We start from the raw sequence: 18,200 nt of genomic DNA, 5'->3' as shown, positions 1-18,200 counted from the left end.
AGGTCAAAGTATCCGAGGCTCTACTCGCTGACGCCCGGCTGCTCGATGGGCGTGACCTCTGCAAGCCAGCGTGAAGTAAAAGACAAGATAGCGTAAGGAAAGACTGCAGATAAGCAAACACTGCTGATTCATTACCACACTAATAGTAATGGGTCACAGGCGCCACGTCACGGATGAGTAGCTTTTTGGGCCGATGCAGTACACGGTGCCCCCAGTAGATGTCACTCTTACAGAGAGAGAGAGAAGCATCAAATGTGTTGCTGCTGTGGCTGTGTGTGGCGCCTCCAGTTCAAACACCACATTATGGTTCCCCGCTGGTCCCGGTCCGTTACTGCGCAGCGCAGGGAGGCGGGTCGGGCCGCCTGTAGAGACATGTTTGTTCCGCACGCCGTTTCATGTCTCGCTGGTTCCATGAAGTCCTCTCCAGGGGCTCAAATCATCTCTTTGGTCCTGAGGCTCAGCATCCTGTGCTTGGAATCAAAAGCAGAGTGAGAAGTCTTTTGTTTGAAGGATTTTGTGTGTGTTGTTTGTTTGGAGTGGAAGCTTCTTTCATTTCTGCTTACTTCCTGGTCGTTTTGATCCCAGTGGATTCCGAGGCGCTTTTACGTACCCGACCTTCCAAAATCCAAATTCTATATATTTGATATTATTCAAATGTTGTCTTCTGTGCCGTCTCAGGTTAATTCACGGAGGTCAACTTCTGAACGGTCTAGCCGGTCCGACCATAATGAGCGCCGGACCCTTCCTGTCCACCACGTGGTTCGCTCCCGACCAGAGGGCCACCGCCACCGCCGTGGCCTCGCTCTTCTCCTACCTGGGCGGAGCCGCAGCCTTCGTCGTGGGACCTCTCATCGTACCCGCTCCCAACGGAACTCAGGCGGCGGGCACCACGGCCATGACGGCTGCCATGTTGGATGACTCCATCCGAGAGAAGATCCAGCTGGTTTTATATGCAGGTACAAGCCGTCCGGAGCCTCAGAGGCCGTTGCTGATCGATAGCGTATCAGCTTAGCGTCACGTCCAGGCGTCGAGGGACAAATACAATCAAGCGATTCAGGGGGGGCAATTTTGAAGAAAAAATAAGAAGCCAATTATATTTTGTACAAGCAGGCGGCTGAGAAACGAATAGATTGGTGAGGGTGTCATGCTTAAATGATTCAGAAAATTAAAAGCATGTAGAGCCGGCTGGAGTCTTGTGTTTGAGCTAATGCTAACATCATTCACCAGTCCAAAAGTTTTAGAGGTCATCGCAAGGACAGTGGACAACAGCTGCTTTGTCTCAAACAATCTCACCTTTGAGCAAGTGTCCTCAGTGGAACCAACAAAACGTGTCCTACAGTAAATAATGGAAGTAATCTGTTCCAGGGTCAAACTATGAACATCATGAAAGCTTTATTAACTGCACGGGCGATTGAGTGTTAAGTTCCCATTCTTAACAGTCAAGTGTGAAAATAAGGTCATGTATACGGTACATAATGCAACATCAGCAACACAAACATCATTTTTTATTATTTTCTGCTTCTAAGGCAACAGCTTGTCTTTTTTTCTCTCCATATTAGAGTAGAACAAACATCCTCCTCCTGTGCTGCCATCTTTGTTTGGTTTGGACCGACTGTTTCTTTCTCATTTCTGCTAAAACGCCAAGCAACTGGCTTTGTTCCATTGTTATTAGAATACGTAACCGCTATATCAATACCGTCACACTGAAATCGTACCCAACAAGCCCACATATTGAGGTCACCTTAATAAACTACATGAGCGGTAGTAGTATGGTACCGTACAGTACTGTAATGAGCATGTAGTTTAAATGAAGACCGATGAGCTAGCATTCATAGCAGATAGCCATCCACAGGTGTGGGTCCGTGTAGCAGGATGCAGGGAAGAGACAATCAGTTGCTGGGTGATTACAGTTGTGTTTGTCAAAGAGTAGCGGTGAGATTGCTCGGTGAGATTGCCTGACTCGCTCCAGACGATTGGAGGTCAAAGTCATTTTCAACGTGTTATTTCAAGAGTCCTGAAATGTCCCTGAATATAGCATTTGTGCGCGTTAATGACACGCTTTCTCCTCTCCCTGGCGCTCGCTCGCACATCACGGCACTCCCGCAGAGCTGGCCGCCATCGCCGTCCTGTTTGCCGCCGTCCTCTTCTACTTCCCCTCACGCCCGCCGTTGCCCCCCAGCGTGGCCGCCGCCAGCCAGAGGCTCAGCTACAGGAGCAGCATCTGCAGACTGCTCAGGTGAGTGCACATTTACGTCATTGTGGAGGCTGCAGTGCGCATGCCAGGCTGCTAGGTGGCGGTCTAACCTTACATCACAATAAATCAGGGATGTACAAAGTGCAGCCTGGGGGCCTTTATTGGCTCATGGTTAATTTTTTATTCGAAAAATACAAATGCACAAAAAAAGGAAAAAGAGGTAATGTAAGTTGAAGACCACAACGGTCTTCTTAGGTAACGTCTTACCATATTGGATTGGATCCATATTGGATTTTTTAACAATATTAAATTTATAAAAGTGGCAATAACCTGATAAATGGCAGCTACAGTGGACGGACAAAACATTTTTTTTATGTCAGAATGTCATTGGAGTTTTTCATTTGACTTTTGGGACACAAATGATGGAGCCCTGTGAATTCTACCCGGCAACAAGTCATCCATCTAAGACTAAGAATCTTTCCCTGCACTCAGACTGTACTGTACTTTAGCTAGCACATCACTTTAAAATATGATGATGACAATGGACTATTTTGTTTATATTAGGGCTAACAAAAAAATCATAGTATTATGGGGGAAAATAGCACTCTAAAAACTATGGATGTCCAGTATTGGTTTTTAGGCCAAAATCGATTTTTCTCAATTTCTGATACCCTAAAATTGTTTTTTAAAATTATTAAAAAAAACAATTCAGCTTAAATGATTGCACTATAAAAGTTTTTTCTTGCAGAATTATGACTTTATTTTCAAATTGTGTGGCTTCACTCCATCACCATTTTTCAAACATTTTTTAATGAATGAATAAATTTGTGGCAGGGTTGTGGCCGTAAATCCTGACGTCACTTCCTGTCCTCCACACATCAGGAACACATTTACTTTGACAAACACAAACACGAGTTTAATTTATTTCTGAACTGGCTTATTTTATATGATTATATGTCCTATATTTGGTAATACTAGGATACTACTGCTCGGATTGATTGGGTCACTGATCATTATTTGCTGATTGCCTTGGAAAAGCTTGCGATCAGCATATGCCAATAAAACGCTGATCACATGCGTTTCCAAGACAATGGGCCAGTAATGATCAGTGGTCCGATCAAACCGATCCTTTGTGGTTGATACTATTGCATCCTGTAGCGATCCTTATGTGCTATGTAGCGTTTTGCTAAACTGTCTTGGCTAGCATCCTCCTTACCCTTTCCTTCACATTGTGCAGGCGTGCAGCTCCAACACAAAACAAACATTTCTGCCATGTGGAATTAATTGCTATTTGTGAGAGTGATGTAAAATTTGGATCTTGCAACATATGCCACGAAAAATATCTCCTGGGGGTAGCACGTTAGATTTAATTTTATACGGCATTTGACAAGCAAACGCTTGACAGAGTAGGGTGAGTTTCGGAGGCTCACTGTATGTCGCTGGGCTACACTCGCCCTCACTAATTGGACGAGATGAACAGAATACAACTGTACAGGTGACTATATGGGCGTTATTCATGTCTAGAGGGCTCTAATAATGTTAAAGAATATATTTAGAATATTGGAAACATGTTTTGTCTATGAAAATATGCAGTTTATGATAAAGGAATTCACAAATTCACTTATCACAGTCGGGTCTGGAACCAATCAACTGTGATAAACGAGGGATTACTGGCAGTTTACGGGCAGTTACGATCAATTGTATTGATTGCTACTAAGTTGAGTGCCCGTGCTCGTCTACCAGCAAAAGTAATGTAGGATTCTTGTGTAGTTAGTTTAGCTAAGTGGTTGGCGCGCCCCTATTTTATTTTCATAAAAGCACTTCATTGGTCTGGGACATCTTTGTCATTGCCGCTTCACAAAATCCAAAATGTCTGCTTCATTCAGTTGCTCACAGAGAAAGTAACGACTTGTCATCGTCGAAGTATATTGAATCTTAACGGAGGCTCTCGCCATCTGCTCGGCTCGCTATCAAAAAGCTCCAGCCCTCCCTCCAGATTAATTACCAAGCTATAATAACTTTCCATGTGGGTCACTTGTCAGTCCACTTTTAAGACACCGCTGACACATGTGGCTCAGCGGAGGGATGGCGGCACATCATAAAAGTTTCAAGGCCCGCGCTCGCTTTGGGAGGAGCTGAGAGGAAATGTTGTGACAAAGATGGAATCACACTTCACTACCAGCCGGCAGCGGCGCTCCGCGCTCCGTGCTCCCCGACGTTTCTCGATCCGCGAGGAAACTGCTTTGCCTGAGGAGCGAGTCTGTTTCTGCGCTCGCGGCGGCGACCATGAATCAAAGCGCTGGAGACGTGGGACGCCAGCCGGAGGAGCTTGGCCCGCTATTTGGAGGAAGAAATACTTTCACTGCAGGGCCAGTGGGCTCAGACTCCTTTAGAGAGACAGCCAAGTGATTCTCACCTTTCAAATAGTTTTGGACAGACGCGCACAAAGATAGGCCAACTTATCCAGGCCATCCAGCTGAAGCGGATGCTGGCCCACTAGTGATAGGCAGCCTTCCAGCCAGCGTTTTATCTCAGGCCGACAGCATCAAGCCTCAGATTTTGCAGGACCCACGCATGCACTCTGGTGTGTAAATACACCAGGAAACAAAAAAGGATGTGGCGGCTACACTACTTCTATACTGTGCTTGTACACGCATCTTTTACACAGTGGCTGTGTGTAATGTGATATACTTTACGGTTACATTCTGCCAGGAGAGAGATAATAATGCTCAGTTTTGGATGCCACCGTGATATTGTGTAAAGCAACACATATAGATATGCTAAGAAGTTCATACATCATTCATTTTCTACCGCTTATCCTCACGAGGGTCGCGGTGGTGCTGGAGACTATCCCAGCTGTCTTCGGGCTAAAGGTAGGGTACACCCTGGACTGGTGGCCAGCCAATCACAGGGCACATATAGACAAACAACCATTCACACTCACATTCATACCTATGGACAATTTGGAGTGACCAATTATGCATCCATAGCATACTTTGAAGCCAAATACTTAATGTAAATGTGTTCCTTCATAGCAGTCATCAGTGAAATGATCACTGCAAAGAACAGAACTAGAGGTAGCCGTGATTTCAAGCCTTCATTGTTGTCTTAAAGTTTCCTCTTTTAGAAAAGAAACTTGGTGTGTGACTTGGATACGATGAACATCCAGCAGCAACACAACATTTTGGCATGATTACTATTTATTCATTTTCATTCATTCATTCATTTTCGCGGGGGTGCCGGAGCCTATCCCAGGCGGTGTACACCCTGGAATGGTGGCCAGCCAATCACAGGGCACATATAGACAAACAACCATTCACACTCACATTCATACCTATGGACAATTTGGAGTCGCCAAATAACCTAGCATGTTTTTGGAATGTGGGAGGAAACCGGAGTACCCGGAGAAAACCCACGCATGCAAACTCCACACAGAGATGGCCGAGGGTGGAATTGAACCCGGGTCTCCTAGCTGTGAGGTCTGTGCGCTAATCACTCGACCGCCGCGCAGCCCTGCTAAGAAGTTATGGTTATATATTTCCAGAAAAGAATTTCATCCCAGCTTTGTGATATACTGTACAAATACAAACTAGGCACTTTCCTATTTTTTTTTTTACATTTTCAAAATATTTCAACTCTCTTCTCAAATAGTCGTCGTAGTTGTTGTATTTTGGGTTAGCTTATATAAGAATCAACCATACTAACATTTAAAATTAATACCAATACAGCAACCTTGCTGTTTAATATCCAATGGGAGAGGCCCTAAAACCCAACCATGTGGGATGCCACGCGTCTGAACACCAAGTTTGTCATTGATGTGGTTGGTTGTTCACAATGACTTTAGACCAGGAAGTGCTAAATGAATGAACGGCTAAGTCTCTGTGCTACAAGGCAGGGAATGGTTGCAAAGAGATAGCGGCTATTTCTGTTGTCGTTCTGGAGTTGATGAATGAATGACAAGGTAAAACGGATGTACGGCCTCCACTACGAACAGGTGTCAGTCCGCCCGACGCCCAAAGCTGCAGGCGTTAGCCAAATGAAGGTCCGAGCTGCCGCTTAATGATCCTCTGCTGATGATGAGCGCTTCCAGCTGCTCGCATCTGCGCCGTCTAATTACGCGACCAAATGTCTCCATGGGGGGGGCTTAAAGTTATCGTTTTATTTTCATCAAAATAAACAAATAGCCCCGAGCTCAAGGATTGATGAGTTCCTCGTCCCAGTGGTAATCACTTTAGCTTTGAACCTAGTCATGGTGGTGATGCATCGATGGGCTCAGGCAAGGACAACCGCCACTTAGCTGATGGCAACGCTGACTTTGAGGCTTCTCTGGAAAATACACGCCCTCTTTTCTTTAGCTGGTGGCTACCTAGCATCTGCTTTTTTTTATCTAAATGAGAACCGAGACATGAAGGAGGGCTGGAAGAGGGTTAAGTGCACAGGTATTGATTTTTCCTCCATAGCGACAAGGTTATTAAAAAGTGAAGATGCTACTCCATCACGGTGCTTTTATGACAGACGAGGAGTCAGAGCCTTCTGCCTCCGAGGCTCGAGTGTGTTTGTCGGGGAAGGCTGTGTGTGTTTTACAGTGCAGGTTAGTTGTTAGCTGAGGAAGTGTGCATTTGATGTTTTGTGCGTGGAGCTCCAGGAGACCTCCGGTGTACTCCACAACGCCACAGGACGCCGCCCGGCATGACAATGAAGCAGGCAGGTGAAGAGGGGGAACCCTCCTTTCCCAGCCTCGCCTCGTTTGCCTGACGCCCTCTTATTCCCCACTTGGCGCCAATGAGGTCGCCCCCGTTTAAGTCAGCCCACCACATCACTTCAAGTGATTGTAATTGCTTTATTTGTGATTGTGTAGTCCCCGTTCCCCATCGCCACGGAGCAATGGCGGCACACTGCTTACATCTTATCCACTTGTCTCGGTCCTTCCTGGTGCGGTGAAACACGTAAACGGACAAAGCGTTCCCAAACGACAGAAGCTCTGGCTTTTCCTTAGAAGCATCGAGAGCCATGACTTGTTTACCCAGACACTTCCTGTCCTTCACTTTGAACTCGGTGCACCTGTACCTGTACTGCACCTTTCCAAAACAATGCGATCACAAGTACTTACGGTGGCTTCCTAGCTTGTGTGCTTCCTCTCACACAATGCGATTGCAATGGCGCCGCTACAATGCCCGCCAGCAAAAAAAAAATTGTGTTGCCTAAAGCTGTTTACCTCAGCTGGGACACGCGCCGCGTTTTGATGTCTTATTTGTAGACTCCATGATGACCCCGTTGGCTGCCGCGCGCTCATCGCTTATTCGTGGGACGTATACATCACAAGCATCTCGACGTCTTGCTGTCAACATCCTCACAAAGCAGAGGAGGCAAGCATTATTTTAACGTCATTCACGGCATCCTGGTGTTTGTTTGTTTGTTTGTTTGCAGTATTAATCAAAAATGGCTGAACAGAGTTCCACAAGGCGTAAAAGTACACATCCCAGATAAACATTTCACACTAATTAACGGCTTTCTTGTCATTCACATCACCCCCCCCCCAAACTATGCATTGTTCCTCCTTGTAGATAATAATCTTTCTTGCGGCTCACCGGGAATAGCTACCTGTTGGCCGTCACTCAGAAACACATTATGATGGGACCGTCTGTGAATGTAGCTTCCTGTTCCTCATCTCATGTGCAGACAATCGGCCAGAGAATAAGAAGACGTAGCAGGAGGGATCAGTGTAGCGGCTCCATCTTGCTTGTGACTTAAAATAAAACAGAAAAGGAAGCAATTTCATGTTTTATCACCATGGCGTTAAAAAAAAATGACATACACACATTGCACGGCTAATTGTGCAAATTAGGGACAATAATCGCACTAATTCAAATGGCCTTGATCATTTTTTTCCCTCATATCTCGCCTCCAAAGAGTTAGAAAGAGAGATTTCTCTGTGCATCGATGTTATATCTTTCCTAAAAGGCATAGCGTCCATCTGCTGCTCACAGCCACTAGAGGGCGCTGTGTTTAATGTACATCATCCTTGCTAGCACAATGAGGTGTTTAGAGCAAACAAATGACCAGACTGCAGAGTTGTAGGCTCAGCACCTTTTTATCCGAGCACATTATTCAAGTGGGATTATACTGTAAACATTATTTTTTTGTTGTTGTTGTTGTTCCCTCTACTTTAGTAACCTGCGGTTTGTGATGATAGCGTTGGCCTATGCTGTCCCCACTGGAGTGATTGCTGGCTGGGCGGGAGTCCTTGACATGATCCTGACACCAGCCAATGTCAGCCAGGTATATACACACACAAACACACACACACACACTGACAGAAGGTACTGTGTACACAATGATTAGTCAAGTATTATTATTAAACTGCAGTTCTCTTGTGTCAATCCTCACTCAGAACTTAGTTGCTGAGAACATACGAGTGAATGAAAAAGGAAGCGTACTTTATGTCTTTTGTTAACTCTTCCTGCGAGAACACATTTCATCTTACGACCTCGTCAGAGTAGAATTTGCAGCGGCTGGTCTTTGTGTGTCTGCATGACAATGAGGCGACACGAGGAGCTTTTCATTTGTCTCGCATGAATTTCTTATTCGGAAGAAAAAAACACACACATTCTCCGCTCTGCTTGAAGTTTGATAAGGTGTTCACAATCGGAATCACTAATCAGTGTGAAAATCAGGTGAAGGTTTGTTGCGTTGTCGCCTCCCCAGCCTACATTTGCAACTTTTCATGTTTTTGATGTTGTACTCTTGTCCCATATGAAGTGGGAGTGCCACATGTGTTTTTAACTTACCCTGCTTTCAGTTTTGGGCCATGCCTAAATCTATTGTACAAGAACGTCACGAGATTTCCAGGAGATCTTGTGAATTTCTCACGTCACAACTTTAGGAAGTTCTTGTGTGGCAACTTGTCGGGTTTCTTCTTAGTACACTTTGTCGGTTTTCTTGAAAATGGCAGCCAGAAAGTGTTGTTTTTGGGTGGAAGACTTCTTGTATGTAAACCAAGGTAAGGCGGCAATGTTAGGACGATGTTTTATTTTAGGGGAGCTAGAGACCTACCTCACGGTCACTGCTCTTGCCACGTCACAGTTTGACACCGGAATATCCAATATTTTTCCAATTATATCCAATTATTCTTGTTTTCTGATAACCTTTAGCATGTAAACACTTAGTGGGCGTGTCTCCATGCGGGGGTGGGAAGCTGAACCTGACACTTGACCCCTTAGCCGTGGTCAAGGAGGAGACTGCGGAAGCTGAGCGTTTTCTGCCAAGAGGAGATGAATGCCAAGTTAGCCAGTATACGACTTGAGATTTACGGAGTATTTTATTGAAATAAACTTACTATAGTGCCTCACTGGGATCCAATATCATTTTAAAAGCCTGTGAAATGAGCAGGATGGAACTCCTTTAGGGAGGATTGTCTCCACATAACTGTGATTGATGTAATATTTAAGCTGCTTCCCAACCTGTCTGTCCTGCTTATTGACTACATCAGCGGTGTCCAAAGTTTTCCTCTGAGGAGCACATACTGAAAAATCAATGGACGCGCAGGTTGCTTATATTTTACATTTTGCACACCAACCCAATATGTACTATTTCTTTTTTTAAAAATGCATCTTTAAGCAAATATGACATATTTTTGGCTTAAACTGAGCATTTTAAGCAGTAAGCATGATTTGCTAAATGACCCAAAGTACAAATACAGTGAAGTATTAAATAACGTTAATTAAATATTGTACACTACACAGGCCACTAGGTGTCACTAGTAACACGCACCACTCTTGATCGCCAGTACAGCAGGCTTTTATTGCAGGTTTGAACCATCTCACCACAGGCACAATAATAACATCATAATAATCATAATAATAACAGGCGTCTATTGAGGCTTTTTTTTTTTTACATTTTTCCAAATGTACACCAATTTACATATACATACAATATATAATAATATTTTTATTTGAATATTCAGATTTTAATGCCATAATAGTTAGACTTTATTCTCAGAAGTTTATGATTAATTTTCTCAAACACATTTCCGGAAAACTGTGACCTTATTTTTTGTTTTGCTTCTCATTTTTCTGTACCATTTCAACTTAAAAAATATATTTTTCTTATAACATTACATTATTCTCATAATGTTTCTCATAAGATTACAAAATTTTTAATAATATGTAAAACGTCCACTCTTATTTCATTTTTTACTGTTTCATTCAGTTAACTTGATTTTTTTAAAAATAGTTTCATAATTCTTTTTTTTAATCAATACATAAAAAGATATTTAAAAATGCCATAGCACAAATGTCCCCCAGGTCGTACTTTGGACACCCCCGGACGCCCACATAATGATTTGTGTGGTTTATGTCTAAAATCACTGCATAAAAAGATGCTAGTGTTGAGGCTTTCATCCAAAATAATTTATCTCCATAAAGTCCTCATGGACATGAACTAGGACAAGGATGTCATTTTTCTGTGGCTGTGCTGCCTCGCTGTCATTTTTTATTTGATGTGACAGTTTTTTTATACACCTATAAAATATGCAGAAAACGCCTCGGGCCGTCGCACAAAAGCACCAAGAGCAATTTCAGACTATTTTCTTCTTGGTCTCCCGATGCCTTCCAGTAATTTGAGCATTCTGCTGCAGATGGGTGCTTGCTAGCAGGTGTGCCAACAAACAGATGTTAATCATTGTAGCGCTGCCACAAAGCCACGGCGAAGCCACGGCGAAGCCACAGCGAAGCCACAGTGAAGCCACGTGGCGCTCACAGTGGAGTCCTGCTGCTCCCGTCCAAACCCCCCCGTCGGTGCTCACACGTGGTGCCATGCACTCCAACTTCGTTTTATTTCCTTTCTGTCCGAACAGGCGGCGACTATTTTTTTTTTTATTTCTCCTCATTTTAGTTTGTCGTTTCGATTAAGCCGGGCCGAGCCTCACAGGAGCAAAGCACGTTTAGAAATCCTGAAGGTACGATTTGCGGAAGCATTAAAAACACGGGATGTTCTTTTTCCACAAAGCTGCGAAGGAACAGAACAGAATGATCCATTGTGAAAAGTCAACTGTTCCTTTCTGCTTTTGTGGAAGCAGCTTCACGAAAACCTAATGATGATCGTGATAATGATGATTTGTTATGTTTTCTATATGCGGCAGCTCATCTTGAATCAGCAGAAACATTACAAAAAAGCCACTTGTTGGATTTCCTGGTACTTTTTCTCACATCCAGGCTTGACGTACTGCATAGTGAGGCACATTAGTCTTTCCCACAGGGCTGCAAGTTATCTGTGGCGCCGAGCTGTTGAGGGTGCCATCTCATTTGCATAATTGGTCATGATATTTGGCAAACAATGCTAGAATGACACGGTGAGTGTGTATAATAAGACATAAGTCATTTTTATTATTTATTATAGAATGTTCAATCAGAAGGTTGCCTATAAATTACACTACCGCTCAAAAGTTTGGGATCACTTGCAAATTTCTTTTCTTGTTCATGCATTTCACAAACATTTTCATCCATTTCACAAACAATTAAAATGAATCTGATTTTCAAAGAAGGATGTACATTTTTGCATAGAGGCCTACTATCAACAACTGTCAGTCCTCTGCATCAATCTCCTGGTATGGCTGCTAATCCAAGTTCATCCTTTTATAAGGCTAATAGATTATTAGAAAACCCATCTAAAAATTGAAACTAAAACTAAAATCTCTTACCATGCTGTTAACTACTCCCTTCAGAGAGCAGCACAAACTGGGTCTAACAAGGACAGGAAAACGCTGCTGTGCAAGAAGACAAATATCTGAGAGTGTGTAGTCAACAGTGAAGCGGCGACTTCGGGATGCTGGACTTCATGGCAGGACTGCCAAGAAAAAGCCATATCTCAGATTGGCCCAAAAAATTTCCAAGTGATCCTAAACTTTTGATCGGTAGTGTAGTTATTTTCACACGTAGATCATGTGTCCGACGACTATAGGAAACTCGTTGCTTGATTGAATTCATAGGTAATTGGAACATCTACCGTAGATGTCCCCAAAAGTACACAAAGACAGGAATACTCACACACACTGATTCGCTGACTTGAAGCACTGACGGCTACAATTTCCCTCCCCTCTTCCTCCTCCTCTCAGGTGGACGCAGGCTGGATCGGTTTCTGGTCCACGGTGGGCGGCTGTGTGTTCGGGGTGGCCATGGCCAGGTAACTATCGTTCTTTCTTCAAGGTGAAGTGTGACAGGTGTCCAATGAAATGAAAATTGATTGTGATTATGTAGCTAATACCTCCATTCACCGCGAAGGCCTGATGGACCCTGGGAGGCATCCGAGGGGTCTTAGCGAGGTCTTTCAGGCTTAATCGTGGAATAATGACATCCCTGCAAGTGGAACAATAAGATCAGGAAGTTGTGGGGGTGTCATTTCCACTGTGGAGAAAGTAAATCATCTTTTTAAGTCAAGTATGTGATGTGCAGGCAGATTGCGACACACATGCTAATGCAGCCCCGCCGCCCCGACCCGCAACACTTCATCTGCATTGATGGATGGGCGGCCGTGGCGTGACCACAAAATGTGGACTCTGCAAAAGGATTCTTTGGCGCCGGTGGCAGATAAACGTCCATCGCAGCCTGATCAGCACTTCCTTGGCACCTTTTCTTCCAAGCGCTATTAGGGAAATGACCACAACATCCAACACCCCCGACCCCCCCTCCGGTGTTCATCAATGAAGCTTCAGATCAAAAGGAAGTCTACTTTGGTCCCGGTTTTGATCCACTTGCCACCTCTACCTGCCCCCCCCCTGCAGGAGCCCCTTGCAGTGTCATGATGTGTTGATCAGAGATGTCAGTCAGCGGCCTCTCTCAATTGCTTTGTGTTGCTGCTTTTTCATTTTCTCCTACATTTCCTGGGGGAGGTCAGCATTCATCACTGCCAGAAGAAGAAGACGAAAACAAAAGAAGAAAACACCGGCGGCCAGCAAATATTTCATTCTTTTCTAGCAGACAGTTGCGAAACATTGATGTGGGCGGCCCCCCTCTTTAGGCTGCCGCCAGCCTACAAACGTTGGAGCCGTTGTTTAATTCTGCCGCTCAGACAGAAGCTGATTGGATGAAAGGCCGGCGAGAATACCTAACGAGGAGCCATCGTTAAATCCCAATTAGGAGGTGTTGTGTGAGCCTCATACAGACGCCCCAATGAAGTGATGGAGAGCAAACACAACAAACAAATACGATGCGGGTAATTTGTTTTGCCTGCGAACGGTGATTGCTGCTTGTCATCATTTCGAAGCTGCCGTTGTCGTATTCCATGCAGACGCACTAAAAGCCACAAACACAGATGTAGCGATCATGGCCTGTTGCCACTGGACCTTCTAGTAGGTAAGCATAGTACTACATAGTAGTCACTTTGTTGTATGGACAATGGAGTATACACTACATAGTATAAAGATGTGATTATGGCATGTTGACAATGCACTTTATAGTAGGCCCTTTGTTGTATGCACTATGTAGTATACACTACATAGTATGCAGATGTTGTGATCATGGCCTGTTGCCACTGGACCTTGTCGTATGTAAGCACTACATAGTAGTCACTTTGCTTTATGGACAATGGAGTATACACTGTGTAGTATAAAGATGTTGTGATTATGGCATGTTGCCACCGCACTTTATAGTAGACCCTTTGTTATATGCACTATGGCGTATGGACTACATAGGATGCAGGTGTTGTTTGTAGTTTGTAAAGCTATGTTAGAATGATATATAGTTCTCAGCTTACATTATTTTTCCGCCCATATTTTTTCTTTTTGGAATACAACTTTTTGCTCTTTAATATTTGATTTTATTTACATAAAATGTTTTTTTCCATTTCTGCTGTTGTTTTTGTTTTTTTTCCATTGGTTTCAACTTTTCTTGTAATATTATCACTTTATTTATAAAGTATTTATCACTTATTTCTTTACTTATTTCCAATTTTCCCAAAATAAAACTATTTTTTTTCTTTCTCACAATATTAGAACTTCAAATAAATGTTCTTTTCTTTAATAAAATTATGTTCTTTAGAATATATTATTCTTGTAAAATTACGATTAGACTAGAGCACAACTTTTTTTATTTAATACTTTGACTTTATTCTTGTATTTTTTTTTCATTTTTGTTGTTTGAAATGATTTTTTTGTTAAATATTTTTAGAATGCCAAGCCAAAAGTGTGGCCTGGGGCCATTTTGTTGTCTGCAGTGGATGGTTTGTTGGCCTGTTCCACAGAACCTAGAGAAGTGGGATATCGCCATGGCGATGCAGGCTCCTTAGTCGGCGCCACGGTCTGTCCACGTTGGGCAACAACACGGCAGGAAATAGGGTACGGCGTTAAACGTCACAGCCCTGACCTGGATTCTCGCTACCTCAGAAGACTACCAAGTTGCTCCCATTTGTAACTCGGCTCGGCGGCATTAAATGAACAGCGCTGTGACTCGCTCATCACGCCAAATCAGCGATCAAACGCCCCCCCCCCCAGATAAGCTACTTATGGACGTCTGGGTAAGACTGCCATTGATTTGGGGCTGTGATCTTCTCAGAACAGAAATGCGGATTTGGTTTGGTGGACTCTCGGGCGTTGCGTAGCGGAAGGCCAGCGGTCCATCGTCCATCAGTCGTTTGGTCTGAGTCATGAGCTTAACTTCCTGCTTTTGGCCACTCCTAACTTTCCACTTTATTCTCTCGTGAAGTTCTCAGGCCTCTTTTTCTTTTGTGGAGCATCTCCTTGTGCCTCTGTAGCGTCATCTAATCCTCCGCTAGCTCGAACAGGCGTTTCCCCCCGGAGGAGGCGAGCTAATGAGCTATGAAGCACAAAAAGAGAGCGACGCCAGACGAGAGTGTGAGAAGCGGCTGGCGCCTTCTCTTCCACGCTACCATAAAACGCACGCTCTTTGCCGCTCGGCTGGTGATGAGAGAAATTGAAGCCGCTGCTGGAACCGTGTCGTCTTAACGCCGACCCCCCCGCTCTCCGACAATAAGCCACAGATGTTTGATTCATGGACCGCTCTCCTCCCGTTCCAGGTTTGCCGACTCCATCCGGGGAATGCTGAAACTGATCCTGGTGCTGATGCTGGCCGGCGCCTCTCTGTCCTCCACCTGGTTCACACTCACCTGTCTGAGCAGGTTCACGCACCTCCCCTCCACCGCAGGTACTTTTACTCCCAAACGGGAAAAAGGAGCTTCCGGCAGGGAAGCCATACAGTAGGCGCCGGCCGTAATCCCGTTAGCGGCAGACATTAGGCCGCGTCTTCTCCCGAGACAACGTGATAAGCAAATTGTAGCCGTCATCATCCATCATCATTGCCTAGAAGACCCTGGCCGTGCGCCATCTTACTATCTCTGGTCAAAAGTATCTGGACAGGAAGTGAAAAGTAGTTATTAGTAGTTGCAAAATGTGCATATTTAAGGCATTTAACATATTTTTTTACCTAAATAAAACTAATAAAAATGGCTAAATGAGTTAAAATACAAATAAAATACATTGAAAGCAATGAATGATATGTCACTCACTGTTACTGTAATGTTTGGTGAGACACACAAGCACCAGACTTGATCAGGCTTTAACTGCATATTTGAATGATCACAAAACAGCCACAATAATCTTACATGCGTTCCATCCATGCATCACATATCCTCATTTATAGTTGTGGGGTATGCTGGAGCCTATCCCAGCTGACTTCCGCCGAGAGGCGGGGTACACCCTGGACTGGTCACCAGCCAAGCACTATCTCATGTGATTTAATATTTTGCCTTATTTTGTTTTATAATATTGGGTATTAGGAGTGTAAAGTTGACTATAGGGGTGTTATTTCATGTCTACTGGGCTCTAATATTGTTAAACTGTTGTATGTTCTATGCTATAGCTGTGAAAATACTATTTATACTGTACATAAGGAGTAATCCACACATCACTGTGGGGTCTGGAACCAATGTACCTCGATAAAGGAGGGAGTACTATATGTGACTGGCTTTTTTTTCTCCCGTATTTGGCAGCCATCTTGTACACGTCCTGCATCCTGGTGGGCATTTTCATCAACAGCAGCGTGCCCATTTTCTTCGAGCTCTTCATCGAGACGGTGTACCCGGTCCCCGAAGGCATCACGTGCGGCGTGGTCACCTTCCTGGGCAACCTGTTCACGGGGCTGCTCCTCTTCTTCCTCACCTTCTACTGTAAAGGTAACCCCCCCCAAAAAATCACACTCACTTGGACCTTTTGGATGTAGTTTTTGTCACGGTGAGATCTTGAATTCACATTTCACAAACAAAACAAGAAGCAAACCAAAGGCAGTCGCGCGTGAAAGTGCAGACAGGTTTGTTGTCTTCATGACATAAACCCTCCATCGCTTCCTCGCTTCCTCGGTCCCTCGCAGGATGCCTCCTTGTCTTCTAGCTGTAGATATGCGTTTTATCGGTCTGATTCTAGTAGTCGGATGAGAGGCCAACCACCAAACAGAATGACGAGGCCAGGGATTATTGTTCTGACTAATTGTGCGGTTAGCAAACATCACGTCTTGTCGAAGCATCTCCCTGCAGGAAAATGTTAAGCCAATTGACTGGTGAGACGGCACCCTGCGGGTAGCGCCATCATCCTCCTTCTATTTACTGAAACAGCCTAATTGTTTACATTTTAAAGCAAAAGGAAAGAAGTCAGCGACTACGCTGGGGAGCAAATGCAGAGGAAAATAAGCGTGTGTCGACTGTTTACACTTGATTAGCTTTCAGATAGCATGGCCGTCCTCTTGACGGGCATTCCAAGAAGCCGCCCCTCCACCCTCGTTTGTTTGCTCTTTTTCCCATTTCATCTGCCGCTCATGTAGGGAAGCATATCAGGCCCGGTACAAAGCAGCGTGGTGGCTTTGAGGAGGAGGCGGAGGTGGGTGGGTGGGTGGGTTGGGGGTTTGAATACATCTTCTTCCACGAGACGCAGGAATAATTCAGCGCTCTGAAAAAATTTGCAGAACTTCTTCAGTAGTCTCATATTGCTTTTATTTATTTTTTTAAACTTGGCTGTTTGCGAAACTTTGCAGTCTGCTGTTGAAGTTGACGCCTGGTAAAGACTGCGGAGGTGTTCAAAGATCCTCTATAGCAGAGAGAGTTCACTCTCTCCTCCGAGACTCGACTTTTTTTTATTTTATTTTTTTTCCAACGCTACAAACATCCTCGGCATTCCAGCATTGTGGAACGTTGTTGAAGGTGCGACGTGTCTTGTGTCCACAGACCTGTCCTGGTTGAACTGGTGTCTGACGGGTTCCTGCGTCTTCAGCCTGGTGCTCATCCTCTTCTTCAGGGAGTCCTACGACCGTCTCTACTTGGACGTCTTCGTCTCCGTGTGAGGAGGAGACCAAAGCTACGGGACGTTTAAAAAAAAAAAAAAAAAATCAACCGGACTTGCACAAGGAGGGAGGAGAAAAGGGAGCTAGCAAGGTGTTAGCGTGTATATATGGACATCTTGATAAGGACTCACACTTCCTGTTTGGTTTTTTAACTCGTTTACACTTGATGTGGTTTTAACTTTTGTCGCCTCTCTAAAAGTGGATGCTGCCAGCATGCAGACACTTTTATAAAAATGATTTGTATTTTTATGTTGCCATGGTGACCGACGTCATGACGCTAACAATGCTATTTGTGTTGTCTTTGTTCCTCGCTAGCTGGCCAGTATTTATTGGAAGCGTTTTAGCCAAAGTCTTTCATTGTGTGGACGCCAAGCGAGGATCCTGAGACGGAAAAGGGAAAAACAAAAGGATTCTAAAAGGACTCGGACACAAAGGAAGTGTTTTTGTTTTTGCACACGGCGTGGGAATCGTCTTTGTTTCGACTCACCTTGCACCCAAACCTTTTACCGCCTCCTGCCTTCCTTGTCTCGTGTCGTGAAAGGTCACGTCCTCGTCGTCGGCTCCCATGTGGGCGGCACCCAGGAAATGTCCTAAATGTGCTAAGACAAAAGAACAAATGTGACCTTTGAATCTTTCCAGCACCTTATTATTAAAAACATTAAACTCTT

At 44.3% G+C, this 18,200-nt stretch overlaps 1 protein-coding gene across 1 annotated transcript in view; it reads left to right on the top strand.

Annotated features, from left to right (window-relative positions):
• The window catches only part of slc49a4 (solute carrier family 49 member 4), a 23,933-nt gene extending 5,733 nt beyond the window's left edge, over positions 1 to 18,200 (top strand). The window contains exons 3-9 of the mRNA XM_058081927.1: positions 679 to 956; positions 2,107 to 2,236; positions 8,365 to 8,473; positions 12,306 to 12,373; positions 15,221 to 15,348; positions 16,193 to 16,375; positions 17,417 to 18,200. Of these exons, the coding sequence (XP_057937910.1) occupies positions 679 to 956; positions 2,107 to 2,236; positions 8,365 to 8,473; positions 12,306 to 12,373; positions 15,221 to 15,348; positions 16,193 to 16,375; positions 17,417 to 17,532 (1,012 nt within the window). The 3' untranslated portion in view covers positions 17,533 to 18,200. The remainder of the gene's footprint in view (positions 1 to 678; positions 957 to 2,106; positions 2,237 to 8,364; positions 8,474 to 12,305; positions 12,374 to 15,220; positions 15,349 to 16,192; positions 16,376 to 17,416) is intronic.

This window comes from Doryrhamphus excisus, chromosome 9, assembly GCF_030265055.1.
Source record: "Doryrhamphus excisus isolate RoL2022-K1 chromosome 9, RoL_Dexc_1.0, whole genome shotgun sequence".
Taxonomy (NCBI): Eukaryota; Metazoa; Chordata; class Actinopteri; order Syngnathiformes; family Syngnathidae; genus Doryrhamphus; species Doryrhamphus excisus.
The sequence above is the reverse complement of the archived record's forward strand: the minus strand, read 5'-3'. Positions and strand labels throughout refer to the sequence as shown.